Genomic DNA, 24,074 nt, shown 5'->3' on the forward strand with positions numbered 1-24,074 from the left:
AAATGATCTTTGCTGGTGCCAGACAAGCGGGAAAGTGTTTGTGATGGAGAAAGCATTACGTAACCAGCATGTTTGTTCCCTTGCCTGTTTATCCTCCGAGCACAAAAGAGCCCCCGTGTTTCAGAGCAGTCTTTGAATTAATTGGTTTGTTGTTAGAGAGGCTGTTAACATTGGCGGAATAAAAGTCAAGAAATGTAAAACAATGAATACAGAATGAACAAGCAATGCAGGGATGGAAAGAGATGGCCTCCAATCATTATTGAAGACAAAGTATTGTGTCAATGCCATGCATTTCTATTAATGGTTTGCATTCATACAAAAAACATCCCACAAATTTGTTGCATTTTTCCTGAACTGAAATGTGTGAACTTCTGTATAAACAATCACATACATCTCACTGAAAGCAGGTTGCGTCTTACCAGTAACATGGTAAATGGTCTTAAGGTTACAGTACTAGACTTCAAGAGTATTGTTTGGAGAATTACAGCTACATTTTGCACTAAAATTAAGTTTCATGTTCAAGTAATTTTTGAACACTTCAAATAAGGCCAGGATTAGGGTTGGTGTCCCAAGTAAACCTAGACTTCTGCTAAAATTATCGCCCTGAGTAAGGGCATCTGTTAAGCCTTTAAATGCTGTGGTTAATCTATGTAAAACAATGATGTATAGCATCAATTCTTTCAGGGTGGCACAAGTTAATATAATTTAGGCCTTAGGCTAATTAATTGTTATCCCTGTGAACTGAAGTTTTTGATGTTATAAAAAATAAAAGATGAAAAATGCTGGCAAGTGTTAGGGTTAAAATGGGTTAGGTATTTATGTAATACTATGGTGACTACATTATTGAAACACTGTGTTTCGCAATCGTGTGAAACATTTTAGTTTTGTTATTTTTCAATGAATATTTATCTCTCAATGTCCTCAGAGAAGTCTTCCCTTATTCCATGTTGACTGCAAATAAAGCAACAGTGATTGCTTAGTTCTAATTGTGCTTTTCCTAACCATCTTTATTAAACTCATTCTGCCCCCTGAGAATGTCTCTGAAGTGCATTTCAAATAATATTTAATTTCCCATAATGAATTGGGATATGGTCTTCAGCTCGTTTACAACCAGGGTTAAGGGTCAGATTGCAAATGATATGGAAGTTATTTTGTCATTGTATCTGTAAAAATAGTTTTTTTTATTGTAACATTGTAGGTGTTTGGTGCAATATTAAAGCAACAAACAAACACCAGGCGTCATAGACATGAATAGATCAAACACCTTTGTTTTGCAGTTTCTTAATTTGGCCTATATAAAAAGCCATATTCCTCACCACTCCCACAACAATAAGAAACTTGATTAAAAATACAGACATTAATGTTTGCCGAATGATTAAGAAACATATTTGTGCATAAAGAGAAACAATGCAAGAGGATTAGGTTTTTGAAGTAGAGTTAAAATAGTTAAATTCATAGTAATGCATTGTTGTTTACATTTAATAATTTAATATCAGAATGCAAACTTTTATTATATGCCACACAGTTCATTAATATACTACATGGAGGACACTGGATGTGTTTGTATGAGACTGTATAGAAAAACACTCAATTATAGGGGAACAAAATCATACCCTGGTATACAAATATATGTCTGTTCCATTATGACTTTAAATTATTTGTTATTCCACACTACATGTATTTATTTTACCGGCGGTGTGTGTGTTACAAATCACAATCAGATGCCTTAATTGGGGCCGGCTTCCCTGGATTGTGATGGTTTATCCTTCGAGGTGTCTGCTCAATCCATCAGGAGAGACAAAGGACTGTCACCGAAATCAGGCCCACATGGAGGAAAACATCACTGCACAGATGCTCCAGATACCAGCACTATAGACAACTTACGTATGTGTGTGTATGTGTGTGCGTGACACGTCAATGCAGAATCTACCTGCAAGCTAGATACCAGCTATTTTTACATAAGAGCATATGACAATTTGATTATATGAACACAAATATTTCATAAGCAATTGTTCTTTCCCTAAAAACACTAAGACATTAACTAAAATGTTTTCATTAATAACATATAGACACACACACTCTAAATCTATACCTGCCTCCCTTGCAGAGGGATCTCGGGTAACACAGACAGGTACGGCGAACACATGAGAATATCTGAGCGTTTCAATCTCATAACAATAAGCACCAAATGGCAGTAACAGTATGCCATTTGGAACGCAATAACAGAGTGACATTAGAAAGATGGTGAGCAGCATGTGCAGGGAATGCATGGCCTTTTGAGTTGCAAACAGTGGACACATTTTACTGAACAGCTTACTGAACTTGACCTTTAAAAGGTGCTACAAAATAAGGTGATCCCTAACCTGGGGATGTTTTCTTTCCCAGTTGCTATGAAAGCAATTTAGTTCCACAGTACACCATTAAAGTAAAATAAGTTTATAATAGAGTGTAAAAATAAATAACACAGCTTTCCTGAACAAAAACAAGGCAATACAGAGACAAAACAATGAAGATATGAAATAGGAAATGGTGTGCACAAAATGTAAATGTCTAAAAAACCACTTAAGGGTTAAGGGATACACACACACATATATAGTAATATATATAGGTAATATAGTGCATTGGTTGATTATTTGAAGGCCACGTGACCTTTGATAGAAAAATATATATAGCTCTTAATGTTTTATAATGTATATGTTTAAATGCGCTGATATGGAAAATCTCTTTTTGAAAACCATGACATTGGCTTCGGATAAGACTCCCCATAATTTTAAATAAGATTGTGTATCAGTGAAGTAAAAGTGTGTATCAGTGAAGCTGCAGATGAAAAACCGAATGCCTTCCATTAAAAGCACCTATTATCATGAGACATCCAGCTGAGCTAATGACAAGACATTTCAGCTCCAGAAAATAACTTCTCAAGAGCGTGTGAGCCTCTACGGGCAGGCAGATACAATCTTCAGAGGGTGCTTTCACCCTAAATGAACAGTACTGACAAAGCAAACGGAATTACTTTGGAAGTTCAATACAGCAACTCGATCGTTTACTTTATTCAGCGCTATTCCCAGTATTAAAAGTCAAAATAATGTAATATACCAAGGGTGGACAGCGATGAGATGAGTTACAGCATTTCCCTATTATAGCATTGACAAAGAACTGTGACTTTAATTCACTTTTTATTTGCAAATCTTATTATTCATGGCAGGCCGGTGTAAGCCATGTGCTGCATCAGAGCACAAAGAAATCTAAATGCCAAGACTAACCAAAGCATTTTTATAGTATTGCAGGCTACCCTATTGCACTACTGTGGCTGCGCCTGGTAGCTGCAAAAAGAGCAATGAACATAAATTACATTCTCCTACCCCTTGATAATCAATCTGAAATTAACTCATTTACTTATAGGTATTAAGCAGGATATTAGAACAACTAATATATCACATCAGTTAATTCAAATACCAGATAAAAATAAAAAAAAGTATATTGAATTACTTTTTAGGTGTTATTGACCAGCTGTTTACATTCAATTCTACATTTACTTAACTGAATATAACCGATTGCCATTCTCAAATTTAAACACAAAAACAGATACTGTAGCTGTATTTAACCAGTCAATGGTTAAAAACAGCTATAGGAATCTATGAGGGGCCGTTCAATTAAAAAATAACAAAAAAAATGATTCATATACCAAAGTGGATATATCATATAGCAGAAAAAAAATCATATACCAAAGTGGATATATCATATACCAGAAAAAATATGTCACGTTGCACAAAAGATATATAGCAAAGTCCTGTGGTGGAGATGTTGGGTTGGACATGTGCAGTGTGCCCAGTTGGTTGGAGATGAGAGTGGATCCTTCACAGGGTCACAGGCATTAAAGCCCAACAAGGGAGACATCAAATTGGACATTCATGCGCAGGCACTACAGACATGAGGATTCTTTTGAATCTTGATTTAAGTAGCCTACAGACTATTTTTTCTGTAATTTTTTTAAATCAAAAGGCCCCTAGGAATCAGCCTCAGAAAATGCATACAAAAAATTGAGAATATTTGAATTACACATTGAAGATATGACCAAAAGATACTCCTAAGTGACAGATTACGAGCGCATTGAACATTGAGATTTCATGCACATCTTAATGTAAACTCAATGGAACAGTCTCGTCCCTCTCCAGTGACTTGCACAGATGAAATGTGAAAAGGGATCCTGGTGATTGAATCGCCTCCTACACCACCTGCACATCATTATTATTATTATTATTGGGATACTTTACCCTAAGCACTAGTCTGGGCTCTGAAAGGGAGGCCACTGGAGCTGCATGAACATGGATAGTAACTCCCTCCTTCGCCAGTGAATAATGTGCCACCTGCATTGAAAAAGCCCTCAAACTCCCACACCAGCATAACATCAACTGCAGAGACTACCATTGTGTACATAAAAACTAATACCATTTTGATTAAAGAAAATAATATAAACCCATGTTTTAATGACATCCAGAAGAAAGCCTACATTTGATTTTACAATTAGGTTTCTTATGCCAAGAAACCAGTAGAAAAATAAAATGCTACAAACTCAGCGCCAGTCATTGACACAGCTAGTGGAAACAACCCGAAAAACTATTTCAATTTGTTGAAGGCAATCCAATCCAATCTCCCCTCTTCCCTCCAATTTAAAATGCATCTTCTGCACACAATGAAAACGCATCAGAAGAATGCAATAATGTGACCTGTTGCTCACATGCAAAATAAATCTTAGTCTTCAGAATATTAAGCAGCCAAATGTACTCTTACAGACAGTAATTCAGCAAAAATCTGACTATCTCATTTTCTTGTGCCGTTAAAACCGAGAGCGCCTTTGTTCTCGTCCTCTTTCAGACAGCAATCTCAAATTTCCTGTTCTGCTAATGGATGTTGACACATGTAATCTTTAATCTTCACTTCAGTTGTAAACAACAGATGGACAACTTATGAAATAAGGACAGAGATTGCAGAAACAAAGCAGATAGTACAGCGGTCATCACCTGAAACTAGAGGGACTTGCAACTGTATTGGCACAGATGTCAGCTGTGAATTGTACTGGTGTGGTCCGTTGTGAATTGGCACAGTTTCTAATTGGGAGATGTACCGATATAAATTCAATTACTAATCATACCTCTTTCCCATCAGTACCTTGACATCTATTTATCAGTATTATGCTATCTGAAAGCTCCAGCAAGAGAAGATTCACTTCAGTGTTTACCTTCATGTTTACTTTTAGTGCTGCCTAAAAACCGTAACACACAGACAGATCTGTAGACATGTCGGGTTAGTCATTTTCTGTAGATGCTGTGTTGCATCCAGGCAGCATTGTGGAAATCAACGAAAAAGTCATTCTTCTTCTGCTGACAATTCCAGGGTGAAAAGAGATAGTTGGACCAGTAAGGACATGTAATGGTGGACAAATGTCACTTTAGTTCAGTTTAGAATTGCAGCAAGTATATGTGAAAAACTAAACCAAACCGATTCATTTAAGAACATAAGAAAGTTTACAAACGAGAGGAGGCCATTCGACTCATCGTGCTCATCTGATTAGCATCTCAGCTTTTGTTTTGGTAACCTTCATCTATCAGATTGGAAACACATTCACAACTGTGGTTTTTAGGATAGCTCAGCCCTTTCTTCACCAGTATAAATGCCCCATAAGGACAATGGACCATTGTAATGTTCAACCACTTTGAGAGGCTGCAGAGTCAGCTCAGAGCCATCTCATCTTCAGTGTAAATGCCAGCTACCCCTTGCTACACTCATGCAGGTTAGCATTTGATTCATAGTCACATGTCTTGGCCTGAAAAACATTTGTGTTAAAAAATAAAAAATAAAAAATAGTAAGTATGTTTCACAGAAGAAATTAGACTCTTATAATCAGGAGTTAAAGAGAAAGCTTTGAATACATCTAAGCAAGTTGCGTTACACTTCAAAGCATTTCAGTCACTTGTAATTAACAAGACTAGTGCCAAGATAATACAATACCTAAGAGAAGCAACATATAATATATGAAAGTTTAACAAAGTGTCTTGATAATGTGTGTGTGTGTGTGTTTTCCTACGTTTCTTAATTGAATCTACCCGAGATACTAACCACCAGAGGTATTGGTATCTTGCACGCTTTCATCAAACAATACATATGCCACAACTCATCTGGTGTAGAGGCAAGTTAAATGCTACTAACTAAATGATATTGCCATCTCAACAAAACTCCATGACTTTCACTGAGTCTATAGGGAAAACCTTTTGCCTGCTGTACTCTAAAGCAGGATTGTGTTTGTATGGTGCAGAATCTGCAGAAGAAATACAAAGGTGCTAAACGAATACGTCCGTAATGCTCACTGCATCAGTTAAGCTGGTTGCAGGCGGTGCGTTTGGTCCAGTTCCATGAATAACGAAGCTCTAATGGACATGCCATGAACACCTCTTGCGTTTCATCTTACCTTCATGTACAACCGACAGAAACAATTCTGTATCAAGTAGTTTTCCAGATTTGCTCCAATCCCATGTGTTAAAAGCAAAATAATCAAGTCAACTGCCTTCAACGGCTTAAATTCTAATTACGAGGTTCGATGGAAGCCTTCACAGAGCTGGAGATCAAAGGCGCAGAGTACTAAACGAACAACAAAGAGACGACATGCTTTCCCGCAAATAAGCACAACGCTCATATAAACATTACGGGGCGGAGAGCGAGAAAACAACAGAGACAGTCATTTTGAAACCCACGAACACAGAGTTGGAATATGTAAAACTCCTCTGCTGTCACTTCCAGCCTGCTAGTTTGTTTTTTTGGTTTCCCTCAGAAGTGTGGCTACACTTCATCTATTCCTAATATTACACTTTCAACTAATTCTGCCACCACCATCTCCCTACATTCTCACTGCTGGATAGCATACCCTGCAAATTAGGGCAACAGAATGGGCACTAGGCAGAATGGGCAGCCATGACCGAGACAGGGCACAAATCCTCAAAGTTCTCTTACCTCAAAATGTATCTTTCTGCTCTGAAATATCCACTGATCCACAATCAGCAGCTTTTATGTCTTTGAGCATCAAGTTGAGTTCCAGGTCAGAGAAAACAGAATGTGCTGGGTCTCTCTGAACACTGTGGACACGCAGAAGTAAGCAGATAGTTCTTAATTCAGTGTCGTGGAGCCCCATTAATGCTATTCTGGGCAGACTTCCAGGATAAACACAGTCTACAGAGTGATGAGAAGTCAGCTTAATCCTCTGTGATAATCTTGAATGTGTTATTGTGCAGATAACATCAATTATGTAACTATGTATCATAGCACACCATACTGTGTGTATACTTTTTTTCATGGCAGTTCTGGAAAGAAAGCACTCCTGTAAATGTGACACTCTTTTGTGATGTAGAGCCCTGTGTAACAAAGACAAATCAAAATACACATTTTACCGCATGACTGCATGCTTATATCACCACTGCAAAACATACGCACGACCAGATGCTCTTGAGGAATAAGGCCATTATCTCAGTTACCTTATCCTTTTACTGCTTATAGCTTTAGGGATGCTTCTCCATATTGTCTTGTAAACCACCATTGGTCCCTGTGTTCCCACAAACTACTATAATTAAAGGAATAAACCCAAATAAAATGGGGACAGCATTGGTATGACACAGTATTAATGCCCTCACATCATAAGAAGCACCAACCATCCCATTTAAATGCACGGTTTCAGAAAGTGGCCACAGAAGGATTTAACGTATGGTTATCTTTCATTCAGTGCAGCTGAATCAGAGTAATTACTCATATTATAAAATCCATGACCTATGTAGTCATTCCAATTTAATGAAAGGTCAGTTACTTTTCCCATTTCAGATAATATTTTAAGTCCCAAAATATCTGATACATTCTCAAGCTTCAAAAATGAATTTGACAGATTCTGGATATACGGGGTGGGGGAGAAATTACAGTATTCTAAATAAGCTAATGTTAGAGCTATGGTCATTCAGCTTCCTATTATGAGTTACATTAACTATTTCACTTTATGAAATACAGCAGCATCTGGACTTGCATTGCATTGATTATATATGTGTGTGTCTACATACAAATTATTTTACATATACTATAAGCAGTGATATATTTTTAAAACTACAGGGATGGAAGATTGTATAGGTTCTGGTTAATACTTTTTATATTTACTCTAACCCACAAAAAGAGTATAGGCTGCAGTTACTTGAGCACATCAAACTGATTTCCACTTTCTCTGCTCATTTTATTTAAAATAATTATTAAACTGTTTAATATCTAAGGCCTCCCCAAGGCAAGGAAGGAAATGGCAGGCCCACATTTCACATTCAAGTCACCAGTAGTCCCTTGTCAGCTGCTTTTCCTGTGCCAGATTTTTACCTGGTCAAGCTGTGGCTGATTTGCCTTCCCTGCCATCCTGAGTCATTGCAGAAGAGCTTGATTGCCAATTAGTTTTATTCAATTTGACAGTGCTACTTCATGTTTTATTGTTTTAATTTGTTTAGATTTTTGCTTCTCACCTTTAAAATGTTACAACGATACAGTACATGGATCGCCTCAAAGTCAATTTAGAACTATTTATCATGCTGAAATTATTACGAAAGTATAGTTTTGGAAAACAAATACTCCTTGGCATTTCCTCAATACTATTCAGCTACTCCTATTCATATTGAAAATGACCTCTACATTGTCTTGCATTTTCTTGCTAAAATTTACTTTTAGTTATGCTAGATTAGATTAGATTAGATTAGAATACACCATGTACTTGAATTGTACATATACAGATGTAGAGATTGCAAGTACAACTGCATTTTTTAAAACATAAGTACAGATACTGGTCCCAAACACTGAGGTTAGTGAATATACTCTACTGTAATGTTTTTCATAGAATCTGGCCTAATAGTCTACTGAGTTTGTCACTTTATAGCCTATTAATTTGTTGACAATACAAAGCAGGAAGGCACAATTCAACAGTCAATGTGTTGCTCTGACTTTCTACATTGTTGTAAACCAAGGGCAATTTAGGCTCAGTGAAAATCACTGGCAATTTTTAATTAACATCGTCATGTCAGGCCAAAACCAAATTGTCAATCAAGATCTTCCCATTAAACGAATACAAAAGAACTATTAAGTAATTAAAACGTCAACCATTGCCAAAAACATCAAATATCCCTCAGGACAATTGTGGCTATGTTAGAATGAATACAATTTGTTTTTCTAAAATTAACTTACATATTGAATTTTGTTAAATCAAAGCATTTTAGGATTTCCAATTCATTAAAATAAAATAAAAATGCATGGGAAAGTGTGTTTTAGGTTTGTTTTTAATGAACGGTATACAGTATTTAAGCTTCATCTGTGGAGACATGACCATGTGATGTTCTGCTGTTTGTTGTGACTAAAATATGTGTGTTGTAGGGAAATATTCGATTGCAACCACCAAAGGGAGAAACAATGTGAAAAATGTAAATGCATTTGAAATATAACTTTAAATATGCAGAATATATACAGTATGAGACATGCAATTAAATATCCTTTTAAACTTGAATTACTTTTATATCAAATGAGTGCAAATTAAGTTTTGATTACAGAAAAAAAAAATCAGGGTACAGGGAAAAGAGAAAAATCACCTATATAACTCCTAAACTGCTGTTAGGTCCTTGATAATAAATCAAATCCTTTTTAAAGCATTTCAGAGAATCTGATTAACAACTATGTTGGTCAGATGGCACTAAGAACACCAGTCTGTCTTTAATTATAGCCTCATGCAAATCATTAGGCTTTTTATTTTAACAAACGCACAGCTCTCTCACGATCTATACTGTGGTAATTGGAGGCCATTGTGGTTACAACTCTCAGTATGGCTTCCTAGAAAACCATATAAACCTGGAGCCTGAATTGTCCATTGTCATGAGACTTGACTTATTTACACAAAAGCTTACTGTCAATCAAGTAAAAGTGCCAAAGCCAAAATAATCACATAATAATTCCGCAGACCCACTTAAGAAAATAAGAAGAGTCTTTGACTGATGTTAATTACATCAATGATCAAAGTAAGGCTTGGGTAAGTACAATCTTGTTAAGAGGTTCATATTATTGTATTATTATGGTTTAGAATTTACATATTCTAACGTTAAAACAAAATAACCCAGAAAGCAGTGTGGCATACATTTTTTGGATGGTGAGGTTAGATGTTTCCAAGCAAGGACAGCCACCTGAACATGAGGTGTTAATGGTAAACTGAAGTCTCAATAGTGCCTCTGTACCCGATTTGCCTTGATCACAGATTGCCTGGGCAACTCTCCGTCCCATGACAACTTTCTGGATACAACATGTTCTTTGATGTCTGCAAATCACCAGGTCATCTTCAAAACTGCCTGGCACCACGGGAGTCTGCAGAGTGTATTTTAGCTGTTGCATATGATAGTTTTGCAATGCTGCACAGATAAACTGCCTTTGATGTAGAGTTGTAAACATTGGAAAAAGTGATTTTAGAGTAATGCTCACTTTACTTTATTCAGCATTTACTTACTAAAGCATAAAGGAAAATATACAATATAGAGACTTTGCCATTTGAAAATGTGCGTAGTTGAATGAAAAATAGCTGCAATTGTATCTATTATACACATCGTACACAAACACACACATTATATATATTAAGCTAGTTACTTTGTTTTATATGATTATTAATTATTACCATTATACTTTTACTTTATTTTTACTATTTAAATCACCCACATCATATATCAGTAGAGATGCATGTGGCAAAATATACCATCAATCCCCTCACTTGTGCAGGTGACTGACACTGCTTGCTGGTTGTATTTAAAAAGGGCAAAACAAATACCCTTTAGCCATATAACACATTTACTAAACAGAGACAGCAACACAGAGGTAGCAATGCATTTTCTGGCACATTTGATTCCCGTGACACGGATTAAACACTGCAGTGGTGTAGGTAGCTTCACCACATAATGGATGAGGCACAAAACTACAGTTACAACTTGAGACACAAAAATGTCTTTGCCTCAACAGAAATTACTTAACCTCTAGTTCACCAGTGTCAATAGTAATCTGCTCAAGGCATTTGCCAAAATGATATTGATGATAATAAACCACTAAATGATTTATGAAATCCATAAAAGGCATGGCAACTAAAGTGCGTCCTTGAAACTTGATACAAGACATGACGACACATTAGATATCTACTCACATAAATAATAAATATGGATATGTTAATAATTGTGTGGAAAAGATGCTCAAAGAAAGCAGAAGGGGAACATATTTTTCATTTAGAAAAGCACTGTAACAATTACCAGTGCAGAGTCCTGCCAGAAAATTACGGGAAAAACTGAACAAACCAACATATGGAAATTAAAATTGCAACACTTTTCTCATTCCATTGTATTAAACAAAATAGGCATGTCATGATTAAAACAGAAAAACAGATGTTCAAATTATTTCTGTATTTATCACTCTAAGTGTGTGATGTTCAAATATTACATTATAATTTTGTTGCCTTGACTGATTAGGAAAATCTGTGGCGGATTAATTATGTTTCACACAATGTCCAAGTTTGAATAACAAATAAGGGAATCCTTCATATAAATTGGTGAGTAGCAGGAATCATGGTTAACATTGTTGGAATATACTGATTTTTAATAACTTAAATTATGTAATATTAATTACATAATACTCATTACCAATAATCCACTAAACATGTAATGCATACAATTAATGCCAACTGTATGCTATAAACACCATTGCTGCTTTTCTTATAAAAGACTTCAGTGGTTTGCGGAACAAACTCTACGCCTTGGCTACACTGTCATGTTGCCCCCTTCAGCATAATTGTACACATTACAACTACACTGAACTCACTGATGCTACCCTGTGGACGTTGCTTGTATCCACATAAAAAATACTTCTGAAATAAGTTCAGAATCTCATTCATTCAGTTGTATTCTTACTGTGATTAAATTAGCTGATTTAAAGCTTTAAAAATCCTTGAATAAACATGGACATTTTCAGTCAATTTTCCAGATGTTCATAAAATAACTACTGTGAGCACAAGATTTCCCAAACACAGATCTGGTTTGCTTTCCGCAGGTCCTTTGTCCTATGCAAGCCAAACCACTTCCTTTCGTGACTTTGTAGTTGAGGAAATCAGGGCAGGAGGAGAGCACTTACATATAGGCCTCTTATTTTGGGAGTCACGCTCAGGTCATGAACAAAAGTACTTCAGCGAGACGACTGTGGACCAAAAATAAATACAATTCTCATTCCACTACAATATTCTCCTTTCTTAATGGGAATGAACATACAAACTAACTGCATGTACTGGGCCTACTTAAAGCACACCTGATCAGCAGATAAACAGAACAAAAGTCTTAGATTTCATTAGCGGTGCTTCAATCAAATGAGTGAGACAAAAAGGAAAAACAAGAAATAGGTATTCTGCCAGTTCAATTCAATGCTCCACTTCCAAATGCACATCCACATTCAATTAATTTATCATGGAGGCAGCTGTAGTGTAGACTGATATATTTCAAATCTCACTCCAGCTTCTGAAAACTGACTTATCAAATAATACACTGACACACAGCATGACACTCTAAGCATGTCTTCAAAAATGGTTATCTACTCCTTTGAAGCTCTGCTACTTACAGGTCTCTTGACCTCGACTAGCAGAGATGTGGAATATATTTGTTGTTTCAGATAGGAACTTGATGACCTGGTGACTGGAATTATACATACATTATTTTAAGTAGGTATGTGATTAAAGATCTAATCAAAGAAATGAATTGCCACAGCAACTAAAAGGCAATCCAAGTGTCCAATTAACCAGGATTCCATTCAATGAAAAAAATGTGAATGTATTTATTTTCCATGCAGAACAGACAGGTTCTTATTAGAAACACAAAAAAAAGAATCAAAAGCTCAGCATTTACTTTGAGGACTAAAAATGGAAAATCATGCATGAGAATTAAAGCTAATCCACTGAATCATTATTTATGTAAAAATTAAGCCCCCACTTCCACGCTGTTATTTCTCCATGCTACAAAATAAATAAAATTACATACATTGAATGGAGAAGTACAGTTTTAAACTCATTCGCACGCTACACTTCTCGACCGCAGTTACAATTAAATAAAAGCACATTAACCCTTAGATGAACCTTCAGCTTTAGCCTTTGAAAGAGAAGCTCAGTACCTTCACATGCTAAAGTTCCACAGTGCCCACATACAACCACAGTAAAATTGACTGAATGGTTTTAAAACACCAAAGTATTTAAACTGATAACTGGAGTACAGTCCATCTGTAATGATTACACAGTGTAACACATTTTTTTAAGTTTATGTTCCTGAGTAGTAAGTGTTATTTCCTAATTGCTTATGCCTCAAAAGTATAGAAAATGTCTATTTTTCCCAACAAACTTTGCTTTTGGGACCAGGACAGTGATATTTTGAAATGTAACTATTTCCAATGAGGAAACGGGCGACTGTGTCTTTTCGTTCACATGAAGTCAGAAAAAAACATATGAATCCAAATTAACATGTATTAATACTAAAGTAATACAGAAATTACTACAAAATAAATACAGTATAATCGTAAATCTCGAAAAACTACTCGATTTCTAAATCTTTATACTCATTTTTTTATTACTTTAGTATAAATACATGTTAATTTGTATATACTTTATATAAAAAATACAGAAGTAGTTTTGAGATTTACGATTATACTGTAAATACAGTATAATCGTAAATCTCGAAAAACTACTCGCTTCTAAATCTTTTGTAGTCATTTCTGTATTACTTTAGTATAAATACATGTTAATTTGGATTCATGTTTTTTTCTGACTATGTGAACGAAAAGAAAGACATTTTCTATATTTTTGAGGCATACAGTGAGGGAAAAAAGTATTTGATCCCCTGCTGATTTTGTACATTTGCCCACTGACAAAGAAATGATCAGTCTATAATTTTAATGGTAGGTTTATTTTAACAGTGAGAAACAGAATAACAACAAAAAAATTCAGAAAAGGGAGGGAGCTGAAGGTTCGAGTTGCCAAACGTCAGCCTCGAAATCTTAATGACTTGGAGAGGATCTGCAAAGAGGAGTGGGACAAAATCCCTCCTGAGATGTGTGCAAACCTGGTGGCCAACTACAAGAAACGTCTGACCTCTGTGATTGCCAACAAGGGTTTTGCCACCAAGTACTAAGCCGAAGGGGTCAAATACTTATTTCCCTCATCAACATGCAAATCAATTTATAACTTTTTTGAAATGCGTTTTTCTGGATTTTTTTGTTGTTATTCTGTCTCTCACTGTTAAAATACACCTACCATTAAAATTATAGACTGATCATTTCTTTGTCAGTGGGCAAACGTACAAAATCAGCAGGGGATCAAATACTTTTTTCCCCTCACTGTAAGTAATTAGGAAATAACACTTACTACCCAGGAACAAACATTGCATTACATCGTGTTATCAGGCAACTTCTAAGATGACTTCAGCGAAAGATGGAATGATGGATAACTAACTGAATTAATTGATAAACACATCTGGCAACAACGCTGTTAAACACATTTCATAAAATGCTGCAAAAGAAAAACATGTTCACCAAGTACACAAAGTTTCCCTTTTATTGAAAGCCTAGCAGTAACATCAGAAAATGGAACGTGTGGTTTACCCTCACCGTATTGGCCAGCTCCAGGTAGTTCCCGCCCACAGGGGTGCTCAGGCAGTGGGCCTGTGTCAGGAGTTTGTGCAGAGCGGCCTGCTGCTCCAGCGTCCCTCCTCGATACTCCAGCAGCTTCTGAAGGGGCGGCTGGTGCTGAAGGTCGGGGCTCTGCAGGTCCCGAGCCCCCGAATCGTATTCCCAGCTCTCCCGGGCCCCCGACAAGGCACCTGTGCAAAATACACAGACTGAGCATGAGAACCCAACAGCAGTGGGTCCCCCAGCTCCTGGAGGCCCCAGTGCCTGTTTTTTAATTCGAGCCCCATTATCAGCTGCTTACCTGACTGACCTCCACCCACTTAGGAGTGGAAAACTGCTGACTAGGTTGAAATAAGACAATCGGTTCAGTTACATTCAGTTAAGAGTTTGATTGAGAGATTGCTTAAAAGGAGAACCAACAGACAGAGGCAACCCAATTACACACAAACACACAACAACTGCCACCTAAGGATCTTTGAATAAACTGTAAGTTGAGTAACGCATTGAACAAACATTGTAAATATGTCAGAAAATCTATTAATTCAGCTTGAAAAAGATAAGAAACATAAGAAAGTTTACAAATGAGAGGAGGCCATTCAACCCATCGTGCTCGTTTGGTATCCATTAATAACTGAGTGATCCAAGGATCCTATCCAGTCTGTTTTTAAATGTTCCCAAATTTTCAGCTTCAACCACATCGCTGGGGAGTTTGTTCCAGATTGTGATGTCTCCTGTTTTCCGTCTTGAATACCTTGAAGCCCAATTTCCATTTGTGTCCCGGGTGCGTGTGTCCCTGCTGATCTGGAAAAGCTCCTCTGGTTTGATGTGGTCGATACCTTTCATGAATTTAAAGACTTGAATCAAGTCCCCACGTAGTCTCCTCTGTTCCAGGGTGAAAAGGTTCAGTTCCCTCAGTCTCTCAGTAGGACATTCCCTTCAGACCTGGAATAAGTCTGGTTGCTCTCCTCTGAACTGCCTCTAGAGCAGCGATATCTTTCTTGAAGTGTGGAGCCCAGAACTGTCCACAGTATCCAGATGAGCTCTAACTAGTGCATTGTACAGTCTGAACATCACTGCCCTTGTTCTCAATTCTACACTTTTGACAATATACCCTAACATTCTTTTTGCCTTTTTTATTGGTAATTATAGTGGACATTTTATAGACTTGCATGTATTACTCCACATTGAATTTCATCTGCCAGGTGTCGGCCCACAACTGAATATTATCCAAGTCCCTTTGAATTGCCATACATGACGTCAGACCTCCAAATATTTCTCTGCATATGCTGAAACATTGTACAACTAATTATATATATATATATATATATATATACACACACACACACACTCACACACACACACACACTGTTTAAATGAAATCTGTTGATAAATATATGAAATTGAAAGGGATATGAAATTGTGCATTTAAACAAATAGTTTATTAAAAACCCTACGAAACTAAATATGGGCCTTATGTAGAACATGCAGCCCTGTGGGTATAGACATATTTTTTGGCTGTTGGCAGATTAAAGTAAAGCACTCTTGAAACTGAACTTTCTTTGCAAAATGTGCTAAATATTCAGGCCATTTGTGTTGCATTTATTCCTTTTGAACAATTTCATTGACAGAAATCTGTGATCTTTGACTGCTCTTTTAACATCAAAAGTAAACTCTAGAAATCTCTTTAATCAAACAACTTAGTCTCAGTCAGTCTTAGTCTCTTTAGTCAATCCTTTAAAAACAAAACTGAATAAAAGTATTTTAGTAGACCAATTAAAGTATTCCTCTACAAGATAGTAATTTGAATCCATAAATGTGTTTATCTTAAATTAGAAGTATACTGAGTATACTAACAGTGGCACGCTTAAAAGAACTGTGGTCACTTCAAAAGATTTGATTAATTAATCATTTTAATAAACTGTTGCAGCTTTGAAGCATTACCAGGTTAACATGTGTTTAAACTGAAGTGCAATGGAGTAAAACTAGTGAAATCTGAGCAACTGCTCCGATTTTAATGATCATCTCCAGAAAATATTTCAGTCCAGTACCACTGCATTTCCAGGTGATATTTGTCATCTGCATTTGACGTATTTAAGATAAGAGAACAAGATGAGTTTCATAATAGCATCATAATTATAATCCCAAACTAGCAATTACAAGTGAATACTGCAACCAAACCACAGAAAAGGGCCAACGTGTTATTAGACCAACCTTCCCTGACCTTCTATGCTTTTATAACAGTCAAAATTGCTCTGCTTATTGTCTGGAAAATGAATCAAATCAGGTATCAGGCCGTCACGCACAGTACTTATTTGTTCCAGTGGTGAAGTTGTTTGCAATAATGTCTTACAGGAAGGTTAAAAAAGAACAATGTGCACTAAGATGTTATAGCCAACAAAAACAAACACTAGTGCGCACCATGTGATTACTTAAGACCAAACCAATCAACAGAGCATTCACAACCCAAACACAAAGTCAGGCTTTCTGCTTTCATTTATTTCAGGAAATTGAAAATCCGAACAGGACATCGAGAAGCACTTGGGCACCACAAGTAAATGTGCGTCCAAAGAATGTGAAGTTCTCCGGCTTTGGAGACTGACATAAATTCTTGGAAGTGTCAAGCTGGCAGACACAATAGTCAGCATTCCTCGTCAACATAACGCTTCCTGCATTTGTATAATAATTTAGAAATTGATTAGGTTAGCATTCCAGAAAAAAAAAAAAAAGTGCTGAAACCTGCTGATTGTGTAGAACTAATGAGAGTTTTATTTTTGCTGTGAGTGACAGAGTTGTCAGCAGTGGTGAATTACCACAAGTCATCCAATCTAGGGCACTACTGGGCCTCCATGTGTTCTCAGCTAAATATTTCTAACTCAAAATTGTGTATTTTGAAGAACTTCATTTGAACACCAACTGAAGGTTGTTTGTTATGCTAAAAGGAAAACTAAAAAAAAACAATACACCAATTATCAGTTATCAAATTGAACTAATATACCATATAAGCAGAACAAAGCACTAGTAAAATTAAAAAAACAAAAAAGATTGTTTGGTGTTGCTAATATTCTCAGAATAGATGGAATTATAGAAACACTATTGATTAACATAATAACGAGATAGATACTTTAGGTATGATAACTGTAGTAAAATACCAAAGAACAACAACCCAAACGCAGCCAAAAAATATATATATATATATATATATATATATATATACACACACAAAGAAAAAAGTTTATTTTTTGTGTTCCAAAAAGTTAGTTGTTTTTCCTTCAGTGACTTATTCAGGGCTGCAAAGGTTATAAATAACTCTCAAACTTAGCAATTATTCAAATCAAACCTCTCAGCTGTCAAGAAAGCTTTTGAAAGCTAGCTAATCTGAATTTTGCCTTCAGGCTGTGACACTTTTTTCTGTTTGTCATACAGGCAACCTCGCAGTCTTTTTTCTGAAGAAATCTGACATTATTCATACAAAGACGATTGAGGTGCACACATTACATAAGCTTTTATTCTTTGATATACTGTACCTATGTCTATAAATCACAAATCCAACTTTGTATGGACTAATCTGCTGCCTGAGAAACAAAGCACAGAGTTAGAAGCAAATACATCATGCAGATAAAAAAAATTGGTTTAATCCTGAAATAGACCAAGCTGGTGTTCAATTTTATATGTCAAAAAGCGGTTACAATTCTCCATGAAAAATCTATGGGAATGAACATTTATTTCCAAAATAAAGTATTAAAACTTCATGTTTAAACAAAACCCATTAAGTAAGCATCTTTGATTGATATGTCCATTAGCTTAGAATATGCTATCTTCAATTTTCTTGTGTACTTTAAATTTGATATTCAGATAATGGATAGTGACTGATAAATCTGAGAATGCTTGTCTTTGTTAGGTCAACACCAATTTGTTTCCTGCACAATGTCCAGGGATGATATGATTATGGCAAAATTTAAGTTATTATTAAAACAGGAGGGACATTATGTAACAAATACCAATGGCTTGTGGGAATCACAGTCAGAACCCTGGAAGTCAGCAATGTATTCTTGCTCAAAGTTCAAAGGGCACTGGTAGAGAGCTGCACATAACCATATGATCTCAAACTTGCGGGATGTAAATAAAAAGACTAACAACAGTTATCATACTTAATGTGATTTGTAAATGTTTCCAGAAGTGACCAGAAAACCGTATGATAATAGCTCATTTCATAAAGACTACAGATGGAATTGAATGTGTTTAGCTGGGAAACATGCTTACACCTGAGTCAGGTATACTTACAGTAACACTCTCATACAATAAGCTTTTCCATTTGTTTCTGCAGCATTTTTAGACGTTTAGTGTAGCAGTGCAACATTAACTCAATCAGCTGATTCGGGCCTTCATTTGCAAACATAATATTAAATAGTAAAAGAGGAAATGTCTAGACCGATAGCTGAGCTTGGAAAACAATATCACTGTACCGAAAGCAACACTGGGATTAGAACTAGGATGTTAACTATTGCAGCCAGTATAACAATGATGAAAAAACTTCTCTCTCGACAGGGAATACTTTTGAGAGAAAATTAAAAATCTGAAATATTCCTTCATCGGCAAGATTTATGGAATATTAATGGGGCATTGCTTGCCAACCTTTATTTTTCTTCTTTTCATTCTCTCTCATTAACACTGGTGTTTGTAAAGACAGACTTGGTTATTATTAATTTGTGATATTTCACAGACTAGTAGAGTAAGCATGACATTCACAATTCAACTGCATATAATAGAACATTTGCATATTGAAAGCACTACATTTAATAATTTAACTAATAACCTATGTAGACCACCCTCATGACCTGGATAATTTCTCACGCTTCTCTGCCAGCTGACAGAATAGTGTATGGTCTCATTATGCCATCAGAGCAGAGCAATCATGTATTTAAATACATTATTCATTGACTATGAGCAGGCTAAAAGAATACCCAAACAATTTCCACTCCGAAAGTTATGATCGGCTTTTTGGGTTCTGTATCAAAATAGCTGCATCGTGTCGGTTTGATTCCTCTTGCTTAGGTTTTCACAATGTTCCCAAATGGCAGAGCAGGCAACTTTGATCAACGTTCTCTCAGAGAAACTGACAGCGCATCTGCAGTGCAGCTGTGTGACTCACTTGCTCCACTTTAACTTTCTCTGCCGAAACTCAAACTTAAATAGAAGTTTTTTTTAACAATATCTATAACTTTATATCCTTAACGCACCAATCAGCTAAAATACTGAGATGTTAGATTATTGTTTATAACGTTTTTATTTCTTAATGCAGTGTACAAAATTGACATACTGTTTGATTTCTAGAACTATAAATAAAAATGTATAACAAAACTAAAGTAAACAAGGTCACTACGATGATGCAGACTAAGGAAAAATTTGTTTGGCACTATTGTCACTCCTTCTTATTATTGCTTTCCACTCACCCAAACTGTTGTCGCTGCTAGTTGGCCAGGATGCGATGCGATCTCTTAACTTCTTCTTGCAGGAGTCATCCGATTTAACCGACAGCTCCCCTTCCTCTTTCCTGATCTCGCTCACGAGCTGCATGCGGCATCGTGTGAAATCCTCAAAGGAGATCTTTCCCCGCTCGTCGGCTCCAAGCTGGTGCATGATCTCTGCCACGGAGTCCTCCATATTCAGCTGGCGGCAAACCATCAGCAGGTCATTCCTAAAGAGATGGGAAGGCAGGAAGGCCAACGGGTAGGAAGGGGGAAAAACCATATTAACACTGAGGTGAAAGTTGCCAAATCTGACAAATGAGTTGTTCATAAATGAATCACACACTATCACTGCGTTTACTGCGCAAGTTCCCGAGTTGCCAACAAAACACAAATCAAGTAAATCAGGAATCCTAAGCAAACCATAATTTAGGATAAAAGGCTTTATTGGGAAGGTTATTTAGATCTATGAATATTAATTTGGGCCTAAAATGGGGCAGGTAAGTTACTGATATTATTCTATTAGTTAAAGAGGAAAAAAAATAAAAAGTCTATACTTTCTGCACCACAGTCCAGATTATAATTATGATTTCGTTGACGGCCGCATTTGATGACATCTGTATTAACTGAAGATTTGGATATAGATATATATAAAAAAAAAAAATCTCAATAGTAAAAATGGTAAATCCCAAATTTGATTGGAAAGCACTGTAGTGTATTTCTTCTACCATTTCTATCCTTTGCCAAGAAAGGTCTCCTTAAATATTTTAGCACGGTTTGCTTTGCAAATCCTGAAACAAGGCATAGGATTTAATGGTCACTTTCCTTTGCACATACAATTACAAAAAGAGCAAGTAAAAATAATAATTCATGCAGACGTTTCTCATCATATAATCAGGCATTATAATCACACGCACTTATGAGCAACATTTCATTGTGTAGCCAACTAAAACTAGCTGTTACAATAGGGCCTATTCGTGAAAGCACTGAAATATGCATTAGTTGGTTTTGACAATGATGATAATTACAATACTTCTACCCATAATGTCAGTTAACGTGAGATTTCAAAGCATGTGGGCCTCACAAACAAACACCACAAAAATAAAACGCCACCAAAACCCTAACTGGTGACCGCCTTATGCCAGTTGTCATAATGAGAAGTAGCATTCCACACAGTGAGATACAGCAACTGGTATAAGCATGTTAAAGTATAGTGGGGATTACAGAACAGACGAAAAGTGCTCCATCTTTTTGCTGTTAATCACATTCTGAAAGGAGGCCGTACTTGAATCAAACAGATGGGATTTGCCATCCTTGATATTTAAATTCCAGAGTGGTGAACTCATCAGGGGAGGGGAGTTTCAACACGATCATCACAAGGAAGCGTTTCTCTGAACACGTCTGTAGATCACTGCTGCGGTGACAGTACCGCCATCTTACAGTCGAACACACCTGACCTCAGACGCTGCTACAATGAAGAGCTGAAAGGATGTCTGCACCATTATTCAACATGCTTTTAAAGCTCCAAGTCAGGTGGATACTTAAGTCACCAATCTACTCTCATAGCTAAATTACAAATCACTGTAAAACATGAACACTCCACAAAAGAGGAGAGGCGAGCGGTTATCTTCTCCGGAGCTGTAAGTCCTGTCAAACGCGACAGTAATCTGTTACAGCTGCTTAAGCATACATACAGTACTTATGTGTTTTGCATAATGCTGCAAGACACACTGCCAAGTAAGTTATGTCAGCATCTATGTGCCTTTTATGCATTACAAAAAGGAGGAAGTATGAGGTTTTACTATTCATTATACATTATAGTTTATTACATTGGCTAGATTGTCACACTTTACAGAAACACTCAATGCTTATTATATTTCATCGCCTTCTGAGATGGCAGATGTTCTTAATCAACAGGGGAAAAGGCAACATTTTTCAAAATACAGTACATTATATACACATGGTTTTAATTATTGATAAGAAGCAGGAGTCATTAGACTAAATCACATGTCTTCAGAGTAGAGACATGAACCTTAAAACTGAACCCAGAGTATTCAGAGTTTGCCATACTCTTGCCTGACAAATAAAAGCTGTGATGCTGCATTATAACAATGATTTAATATGGATATGAATGCAGAATAGCAAAAGCATACAAAAAACTGCTAATAACCGGCTGAATTCCACCACAGTTTCACAGGAATGGAGTAGGCCAGGCTAGTCATAGATTTCTGTGGTCCAGCTACCCTTGTTTCATTGGCCCCAGAGGTCTGTACCTTCCTGGTGGGATCCCTCCTGCAGCTGGAAACAGAGGACTGCGGTTTGAATTCCAGAGATCCCGTGTGAAAGGAGGGCTCCCATTTCACTGCATCCAGCCCAGTGGACGGGAGTGTGGTCTGTGGCTCTCCCAGATAGGTGAGGAATCACAGGGGCAAGCAGGATTGAGCAGATACTGGCTATTCAAAATTTGTCTTCTCTGAATATGCATTTAAAAAAAAAAAGTGTACTATCAATTTGCACACAAGATTACTTAATTACTAGGAATAGAGAACATGCTTCACAACTGAGGCAATTTCTATTATGAATACAAAAATAATTGAACTGCCAAGTTTACTATAGAAAACACTAAAGCATTCGGTGCAGCAGAGGGCATTGACACTTATGGTTATGTATCATTTAAACAGCAGTATCATGAGTTTATATGATTTTACATTCTTACATTCTTAATGTAGAATTATTGTATGCATTTATTTATTTATTTTGTACTTCATCCAGATGAGAGGGTGGCTTTGATTTTTCTATCTGACAGATCTTGGTGGAGGAATACTTTGATGACATTTCTCTCTTATCACATCATTCTGGTTCTTGTTGGTGATGGTCATAAGTGGGTTTGACAAAAGACAGTTTTTTACTGTGAACTGAACTCCCACCACAACATGTAGGTGTTATGCAAGTTAACAGACAGGAAGAAAATAATACACAAGGAACTGGGTATAACATTTCCACAAATATGAGTGCCAACTGGTACACGATCAAATGTTTTCACAATGGTAAACACGCTACAAAATATGGCACATAGGTGCAAAACTTTAATCAGTCTGTTTACTGCCAACATCACTGCAATAAAAAATCATTTTGGACAGGAAAGTAAATATAAAAATCTTACAAAACTTAAATAAGTTTAGTAAGAGGCAGATTTTAAGTCAAACATTCACTTTGGAAAAACAAAAGGCGACTTCATCTGCCAAGTCTTGCACAGCTCTTTCCAAATGGGTTTCAAAAGACAATTTAAAGGTTATTCAAATAAGATATATATGATGCACTTCATCATATAAGCACTTCAAATAGAGTGATTGGATGGTAATAGCAAATCTAATCTAATAACTTGGCAAATTATTTTTAAATAGTTTTCTTAAATAGCAAAAACTTAGGAAGCAAAAGCAAATGTAAGATTTGTTCTCATTGCTGTGGTAAGAAATATTTTTTAGTTAAACTCCTGAAACCCCTTTTCAAAGTAATAGGAGTTTTTCTCCACATCAGAGGCTATTTATTTTTATTTTTAAGAAAAGCAGTCTCAAACACTACAGCATTGAGAACAGTACTGTATACGATTATGGCCACTGTAAAAATACACACAACTTAACTACAAGGAAAAGAAACCAAACACATTAAACAATTTCAACCAAACAATATGAATTAAAGATTAAAATACCCGTTTGTCTCAGTATATTTAAGACTAGTCATTTTAAATTATGAATGTAGAACAAAATTTGTATTGACTGGATTTTTTTTTTTTTTGTCATGCTGTTTGATGTTTAATGACAGGAAACTCAACCTTGACATGAATAAATACAATTGTGACATTCATACAAAATTAAG

At 36.2% G+C, this 24,074-nt stretch overlaps 1 protein-coding gene across 2 annotated transcripts in view; it reads right to left on the reverse strand.

Annotated features, from left to right (window-relative positions):
- mcc (MCC regulator of WNT signaling pathway) overlaps nucleotides 1-24,074 on the reverse strand; it is a 128,774-nt gene that overhangs the window by 91,372 nt on the left and 13,328 nt on the right. Inside the window, exons 2-3 of one of the 2 annotated variants that reach the window (XM_066711282.1) lie at nucleotides 20,184-20,428; nucleotides 14,713-14,924 (exon numbers count right to left, since the gene is read on the reverse strand). In XM_066711282.1, coding sequence (XP_066567379.1) covers nucleotides 14,713-14,924; nucleotides 20,184-20,428 — 457 coding nt within the window. Of the gene's footprint in view, nucleotides 1-14,706; nucleotides 14,925-20,183; nucleotides 20,429-24,074 lie in introns of both variants that reach the window. The other variant, XM_066711281.1, reaches the window with a different exon arrangement.

This window comes from Amia ocellicauda, chromosome 8 (genome assembly GCF_036373705.1).
Source record: "Amia ocellicauda isolate fAmiCal2 chromosome 8, fAmiCal2.hap1, whole genome shotgun sequence".
Lineage (NCBI taxonomy): Eukaryota > Metazoa > Chordata > Actinopteri > Amiiformes > Amiidae > Amia > Amia ocellicauda.